Source organism: Salmo salar, chromosome ssa05, assembly GCF_905237065.1.
Source record: "Salmo salar chromosome ssa05, Ssal_v3.1, whole genome shotgun sequence".
Lineage (NCBI taxonomy): Eukaryota > Metazoa > Chordata > Actinopteri > Salmoniformes > Salmonidae > Salmo > Salmo salar.
In genome coordinates, this window is record NC_059446.1 from 35,007,690 (window position 1) to 35,016,427 (window position 8,738).

At 41.9% G+C, this 8,738-nt stretch overlaps 1 protein-coding gene across 2 annotated transcripts; it reads left to right on the forward strand.

Annotated features, from left to right (window-relative positions):
- Positions 1-648: 648 nt before the first annotated feature.
- Positions 649-7,560, forward strand: ubl3b (ubiquitin-like 3b). 2 transcript variants are annotated; one of them, XM_014199399.2, is made up of 6 exons: positions 649-781; positions 1,328-1,519; positions 4,478-4,586; positions 4,946-5,032; positions 5,443-5,520; positions 5,730-7,549. In XM_014199399.2, exons 2-6 carry the CDS (start codon positions 1,493-1,495, stop codon positions 5,780-5,782), a joined length of 354 nt encoding a protein of 117 aa, XP_014054874.1. In that variant the 5' UTR covers positions 649-781; positions 1,328-1,492; the 3' UTR covers positions 5,783-7,549.
- Positions 7,561-8,738: the final 1,178 nt, after the last annotated feature.

Here is an 8,738-nt window from a genome sequence, read left to right on the forward strand (position 1 = left end):
CAAATTGGTATCCCTTCATATTATTGCGATTTAAATTACAATTTTAAGATCAAGACTGGCAAGTCTTGTGGAAAAATGGTCTAGAAAACACACTGCAAATGGATGTGAGTAAAAGTCTACAATGTGGGGATATTTTTGTATTTTTTTTTCTTCCAGGGGGCTCAAAGCTTGTTACAGAATCATGTTGCAAAGAAAAGTCTTGCACATTACGTCAGTGTCTCATACAAGGTTTTGTGGAGTGAGTTACAATACTAGGATATCTACAAACAACCTTGAGGTCATCAGAACAGTATTTGAGAAAAGTACAATTGTGTTGTACTAACTGTTTCATGTCCATTTGTACTCTTCACTGATTTTAAAGCATAGTACATGTACTGTTATAATGTCTGTAAATGTGTCAAGAGAAATTACTGTATATAATCAATGTTTTTTAAGTACATTTGAATCCTCCAATAAACTGATTTCTGTCTGCTGTGACTTACTGAATGTTATTTTTTTTCCCAGGCTTTCTTTACAAGGTGGCTTGAAACAAATGTCAAATTATTCATTTTATCTTGGTTTCCGACTTTCATCACTTGTTCAATCAAAATGGAATCTTATGGCAAGACTGCAACTCCCAGAAATACTTTCGTTTCCTATGTTGACAAACAGCTGATTTCCGGTGTCTTTAAATGTCCTGCCATTATTCTTCGACAAGCAGCAGCTAGGTTCGATGTTATTTGACGGAAAGAGACACCCAAACGTGGGATACGTTTAACCATTGGGATGCTTAAATATTTAAGTATTTGTTTTATACCGTTACAGTCTTTAGAGATGTGAGGTTTTTTTTGTAAGATTAACGGTAGTGATATCGCGGGTTGTCTTTTCTGCCGCAGTCAGATATTTTCACCTTAGTTACATTTTCGCAACGTAGCTACATACCTACATAAATTAGTTACCTTCCTTGTAAATTAACACAGTTACCTAACGTTTCTTCGGGTGTCATCTCTTTGCTAGCCAACCATGCTACTAGTTACAAGCCAGCGTTAGGATATCTTGTCAGGCAGTACGGATGATTTTGAGTTAATCTGTCGAGGTTAAAGCAACGAGTTTATAGCCATCTGTTAACTAAGTAACGTTATTAGTGTAGGCAAGCTACTGAAGCTAGCTAGCTAACTAGCTAATGTGTAGCCAAATGCTATGTAAGTAAATAGCTTCCGTCTGACAGTGTATGATTGCTAGGCAGTGGTTGACTGGATACATACGCTTGCCACCTAGCCACCATCGTTCGCCGATATCACATCAACAGGCGAATCTTGTAACCAATTTTATGTTTCACGTTGGTCAGAGCGCTTGAGTTGGTGCCAGGCTGTGGAAAGCAGAGAAAGGAGGGGGGGTGAGAGAGTAGTGAAACGCACACAGTGTTCTTTGTGCCAGGGGTTTGGCCCAGTCTCCACCAGCAAAGCGCAACACTAACTGCCCAGTCGGCTCTGTTCAGAGCAGCTTCAGAGCCATGACAACTCAAAGGGATGTCGATATTGTGAGTATTAATTGCAACCCAACACAATCAATCCTTAGTTACTGCATAAGATCCAATGCTGTGCATGTCTAATATTGACGTGGTTACAGTGCTTGTGATGTTTTCCATGTCTGAATGTATTTGGAGGCTAGTTTAGGATCAGGGATTAACTCAAACAGAATAGTTGCTGTTTCTGTAATCATCTGTCAAACTACATTTTGAGATTGCCCCACATTTTTTTTGTAGAGGTGAGCCTTAAAGGCCCAGTGCAGTCAAACGTGATTTTTTTTTTTTTTTTTTCCCCCCCCTGTGTTTTATAAACATTTCCACACTGAGGTTGGAATAATGCTGTGAAAATTATAATGCACTTTTAGTGTAAGAGCTGTTTTTCAGACTGCCTGGAATGTCAGCCAGTTTTGGTGGGAGTTTTGGCCTTCCATGGTGACGTCACCATGTGGTAAATTGGTTAATAGACCAATTGAGTTCCAAACCTCTCTGCCTATAACGGCTCATTTAAACTTTTCCCTTCCCCACTCAAAACATTCCCAGACAGTCTTAGATACATTTTTGCTTGTGAAATTGTCCTTTGCTAAGAAGCTATTTAAAAAACTTTTTTATTTTTTTCTTTGTTTTGAATTTTTTTTAAATACAATCTCGCTAAGCTACTTAATTGTTACCCTGAAATGATTTGTTACCCTGAAATGATTGAGATATAAACGGCTGCATTGGACCTTTAACTGATTTGTTTCCTATCCCCAAATCACAGCTCTACCCTCTTGGATATTGTTCATTTCCGAACAAACCTGTATGACCAGTGTAAAAACCATGTCCGTGGCACTTTTGTGTTAAGGCATGGATGGAGAGGAGATTGTTTATGATTTCAATTTGACTGGTTAGCCTCAGTTCTGAAAAAACGATCTAAAATCAATGCAGAAGCTTGTAGGCTACTCTGGACTGCCTGTACTATTGTACTGATGCCAACTTGTGGTGGTCTGGATTCGTCTACTTTAGCTTATTTGGTAGAATCCCTCATTGTCACATTTCTGTTCTCAATGGATGCATGTTGCAGACCTTTTCTCTTAATTCAAATCTGAGTTTTTAAAGTGCATTTTTGTTTCTCTTGATTGGATAATCTTAACAGTATATCCTTGATGGATAAAAAAAAGGGCAGCTGGGCAGATTCTAGTTAGTTTTTTTGTTTGTTTGGTTGTGGATAAAGGGGGGTTAAAGCTTGTTAATGATGACATGGGTATGTAACCCCACACGGAGGGGTTATGCAGTTCATGGGGGGGGGGGGGGACTTCCTCTGCTTAGAGGGGGGGGGGGGTTGTAAACGGATCATTGTAGGACTGTCCTGACGTCACACTTGGTGGCAGGCTCTTTGTTCTGGCTTCCCTGATTACCAACAGAGAAAGTTTAGGATCAAATGAACCCATTGAAATATGTGGGGAAATTACCCATCTGTTAATGTAACTTTGATATTGGTCTCCAAACTATAATAGTATTGGTAGGCCTAATGGTTGGAATGTCATGATTTCCCAGGCATTTGGTGGATTCTGGTGGAATACCAATATCTACTTTGGTGAATGATTTATTTTTTAAATGTGAGGCAGTGGTGTGTGTGTGTGTGTGTGTGTGTGCAGCGTGTTACGATCTGTCAACTGATGGAGAGATGCAGAGGAGGGCTGGAGACAGTGTGCCTTCCATCCATAATGATGCTTCAGAGCATTTTTCCCTATCAGAGGTTCTGACCTGGGGCTGCTGCCACCACAGGAGGGAAGGCTTTGAGCCTGGGTCTCCTTGTGCAGGCACTGCTGTGTATGCTTAAGGCTACTTACCCTAGCGGATGTTTTATGAGTTTAGGATTGATGAGTTGATAATAGATCCCATTTACATGGAGTGTCTGACAGGAAACCTCAGGGTTGCACTACCTCATTCTACTTCATGTGAAATTATTGTTCCCTATTGCCCAATAGGATTTCAATTTCATGACTTGTATGTACTATGATTTCTCAGAAATAATCAGTTGGTTTTATTCATCATTTGATTCATTATTCTGTAGCATTTGGGATTTGACTCAATGCACTGGACCAACTGCCTTACCTTGTTTATTTGTCCTCCTCTTTCGCCGTCTGGTTTTCAATGAGAGCGTTTATTCCCAGCAGAACTCTGCAAACAGCATGTGGATGATGTAACCGTTAAACCAAAGAACTATTTTAAATTGAAGAATACATAATTATTATTATTTTTTAATGCCATTACCCAAGTCTCCTAAAAAGTAAACCAGGACCATCCTTTTGGACTCTGTAAATGATTAATAAATATGAAATGGTCTGTTTGTTTTTAGGAGCCTTTTTAAGGCTTTAGGGAAACATGTCATGAGGTGCTATTACGATTAGGGCAACATATCAACACACATTTTTATGTATTTTTTTTTTTTCTTCGATGCTTTCATTTAGTGGACTGGGTGGGTATGCGTAACCCTGGGGGATATCCCTTGGCAATATCAATGTAATAATGTGGCCCAGGGCTGTCTGGGACACCTGGGGTTATCACATTAGGCCGACAGCCCGGAGAGAGGAGCTGCTCCCTGCCTCAAGCCACTGAAGGGCCACTGTTCTCCCCCTCCACCCCATCACCCCCCCAGCTACACCCTTATCTATGCCCTGTCCTACTATAGGGGCTCACTACACAACAAGCTCAGTCCTCTCTGAAGGAAGCAGCCCAGTCAAAGGGGCTGAGAGCTGCACCAGAGAAATCTAATTAGACAGGAATGCCAATTTCGGTGCGGGCTTCCGAAGGTCATCTCGTGTCATTTGAGGTGAGAGAAAACGGAAGGATTCCATGTGATTAGGCGAAGCTACGTGCCTCGCATTGCTCGATGGGGTGGAAATGTGGACTTTTGTTATACTGTAATTTTGTGTGATTTCTGTGGAGCATGTGTAGGATTATTAAGAGGTTTTGTTTGGGCCATTCCAGGTGAACCTGCGTCTTATCCTGGTCAGTGGGAAGACACAAGACTTCATCTTCTCCCCCAACGACTCGGCCATGGACATCGCCAAGCACGTCTTTGATAACTGGCCCTTGGGTGAGTTTTTGCGTGTTGGGAGGTGGACCAGGAAACTACCACTTCACGGTCTTGTTTTTTTTTATTGAGTTGTATTGCGGAATTAATCCTGTCACTTCTACTGTCTGATTTAGTGTACTGGGAATACTCCTGTTTCTTGTTGTGAAAGACCACTTTGAAGTCCTTTACTGTTGTAGGAACAGCTGTTGGACCATGCCTTGTGTCGTAACACTTTATTCCTCTTCGACAGCGCTGATGATGGTAGTAATGTTTGTGTGGGTTCAACCACTGCAGGAAGTGTCTGTCTGAGTGTTTCTTTTTTTTTCCTTTCCCCCTGAGCTTCTGTGTGTTGCTCTAATGTTGTCTCATCGCTCCATCAGGATGGGAGGAGGAGCAGGTGAGCAGCGCCAGCATCCTACGCCTCATCTTCCAGGGACGCTTCCTGCATGGCAACGTCACCCTGGGAGGTATTTAATGGACCCTCCTACACACACACACACACATCCTACATGTCTGAAATTCACTAGTGAATACTGTGATTGAATGACCTGTGTCCTTTGAAATTGTTTGACCCTAGAGTCGATGGCCGCTCCCCCGCAAACATCTAATTAGCATAATAAAAACAACTGTTTGAGTAAGAGTGTTTTTTTTTTTTGTTGCATGGGCCGTGTCTCAATCCACCGCATCCGCCAATGGCGGCCTTAGACTCTAGAGGGTTACCCGTGCTACAGTTAAGGACGTTCACTGGAATGAATGAATCTTCAAAGATTCCGAATGACCATTCTCCATATGTTTAGTAATACCATAATTAAAGAGGATTTACATATTCTGCATATTAATTGTTCATTGTGTCTTTGTCCTTTTTTTGTTTTCTAAGCTTTAAAGCTGCCCCCTGGCCGAACAACTGTCATGCATTTGGTTGCCAGAGAGACCCTGCCAGAGCCCAACTCCCATGGTGAGAACCCCTCCATCTCGTTCTGTCTCCTCATCTCAAGGAGGTCAACCCAACCCATCACATAGCTGTCAGGGACCATGTTGAGCTGTAATTGCTACAGCTTTAGGCCTTATGGTCCCTTTTTAAACCGGAAAGTCTGGTGATATTTGTTCTCTAGCTGTCGTGTTCGCAGTTGTCTCACCAAGTTTCTATCGTCCTCGTCTTTGTAGGTCAGCGTAACCGGGAGAAGACAGCGGAGAGCAACTGCTGTCTGCTCTTGTAAAGACGACAAACAACAATCCTCCCCTTAACCCTCCCCCACATTCACCCCTGCTCGGCTTCTGTCTGCCCGTCAACCATGGATTTGGAGAGATCACAGGGAGATGGGTCACAGAGCTGTCAGCGTGCTGTTTGTCACATGTTTGTGGCACTCTGGCCCAATCGGTGGCTTTGGAATTGTTTTTATTTTTTCCGTACCCATTTATTCAGATCAATTTTATTTTTTCACCCTTTTGCCAGATTCTGCCTTTTTTCTTCTGTGTTGTAAAACCATGTTAAGAATTTGTACATATAATCTCCGTGGTTACCCAGGATGAGCTAGCTGGGTGGCCATACAGGTTTTGAAGACCTCCCACAGAAACACTGTCAAACTATGACTTTGGAACTTTGACCCATACTGTGGCGTTGGTCGTTTGCATTGACTCCAAGTATCTTTCTGCTAATGAAATGGAAGTTCCCACGGCTCTTGTAGAACGGCGTTAAAACCTCTCATTGCACTTAACTGGGTTGTTTATTTGAAAGTGTTTCTTGTAGGTTTTCTTTTTGTAGTGTCTTAATCTTCCCATCTTACAGAGGAAGAGGGAATAATGTCCTACTGTTAGACAAAGTGCCATCATCCTCACCCGATGTAGACCGTGCACAGTACGGTAGTTGACTCCTGCTAGCAGGGTATGTGTAGTCTGCCATAGCACCAGTAGAGTGGTGTGTATCTCTGTGACATGGGCCACACTCGTGTTTGTTCCTGGACTTGGACCAACACAGGAAGAGTTCAAAGTTGTAAAGGGACAGCTCTGTCAACACGTGTGTGTGTGGCATTGTCACGTGTTTGATCCTCTCTGATGATGAACTGGTCTAGCTAGAAGAATCTAAACTAACTCCTATACGGTCTCACCCTGGTTGTGAAGACTTGCTTTTTTTTTAACTAAGTGAAAAGTATTGAAGGATTGCTTCTGAGTGACCATTGTCATTCTGTATGGCTTCCACCTCTGATCAACATGACCATTTAGACTTCATCCTGTCCCGCGGGACAGCCCCCTCGCCACTCCCCGTCCGACCTGAGTGAGGAATAAGGGAATGGACACCAGGAGCCAGTCAACAGAGAGGTGTTGCTAGTTGGAGGGCTTGATGGCCAGCTACAGGACATTAGGGCTAGAGGCATGGGAGGGAGCAAGTCCTTGGAGAGGAGATGATGATGATCATGGTATTTGACCTCCTTTTGGATGCTGTCAGTTTTTGTTTGCCTTTTTGATTGTGGAATTATTCAGTAATATGATTAATATTGGAAAATGTCCATTTTTATCTTGTATTGATATTGTTTGTCCAGTTGCTGATGTCTGACTCCTGTTAATTGAATGCTTTTTGTCCCAGGGGTTAGTGTGTGTGGGGGAATTGTGTATTCATTTTACATGACTGTTGTATGTGTGAGTGGATGGGTTGGGGAAATGACTGAGTGTATGGAGACAGTATGTGTATTTGAGTAATGGGTGTGTGTTTGTGAAAACCTAAAAGCTGTGTGTTTGTGTGTGAGCACTGGAGGTTAGTGATGCAGGTGGTGGAGTAGGAGGACAGATTGGTCTTGGGTGGCTGTGGTTTCCATGGAAACTGTGTGAATCCTTCCTTTTGAGTGTCCTTTGGTTAGTGTCCGTCAACCAATGTCACTGCTATGAAATGTAGCTCAATATGAATAAATGTTAAAAAAAAAAAAGAATACTAATGAAATGTGGTTTGCTTAAAGCTTGTATTATAAATTAATAAAACATCTTTAAAGAAATGTTCTGTAAATTTTAAAGTGTGAAACACTTTGCTTGGACAATATGCATTATTCATTGTTCATTGTAGAGGTTGTGACTTGTGACATAGGGGACAGATCTATGTTCATTGTCAGTAGCAGAGCAGATGGATGGCCGCTGGGTGGCAGTGTTGTGTAGCTGCGCCATTCTTATCCTAGTACCTCGGCTATCACTGTTCAACACCTGGTTGAGTCCTGTACTTGTATTTTTTTTATTAACTAGGCAAGTCAGTTAAGAAAACCATGACGGCCTTCCCCAGTCAAACCCGGACGACGGTGGGCCAATTTTGCGCCGCCCTATGGAACTGCCAATCACGGCCGGATGTGATATAGCGTGGATTCGAACCAGGGACTGTAGTGATGCCTCTTGCAGTGACTAAGACTGCTTTGCCACTCGGGATCCCCTGTACCGATAAGAATTCCATGTGTGTGATACTCCAAGGTCAAAATGTACTATTTGATGTTGGCTGTTACATAACGTCAGCCAACCATTAGTCAGAGGAAAAGGTTATCTATTATTCAGAGGTTCTTTGCAATGAATTTAGTTTAGTAGACTAATCAATATTACTCTCCAATATCACAAATTACCTTAACAATGGATAAGAATCAGTGTAATTTTGATGGATTACCATATGTGGACTTGAATAACTAAAACATAGTAATGAGTCACTAGATTAAACAAATTTAAAAAAAAATTCTATTTTAATACATTCTGATACCAATAATTTATATAGCTTATAGCTGGAAATAAGTTTGGGCATCTTGGATTCTGTCTGAGACTTAGACCCCATATAAAATGCTATGCATGTTGTAGTGATTCAGCCTTAACAGTTGGTCGAGCTCCTTTTAGTCAATATTATTCTCTCCAAAAACCTGGTTATGACGTATAGTTGAGAGAGCTCCAGGTTTCCAGTTGACGTTGGCAATAAAAGTTAGGAAAAGTGCTGTCAAGCTCCCAGATTTATTCTAAAACCTACTGCTGTTCTTAATCTTTTAAATCAAACTACTTGTTCTTCCATGCATCTGCTCATGTCTCTCCATCTGGCAGTTTTTAGCTCTGTCTGGCAGTGGATGAAGTAACAACACAGAGAGAGAGATGGTCATAACAAAGGGGTCTCAACTGTGAGGTGATAACCAGCAACTCTGACCTGGAAGCAGCATCTGTTGAAAG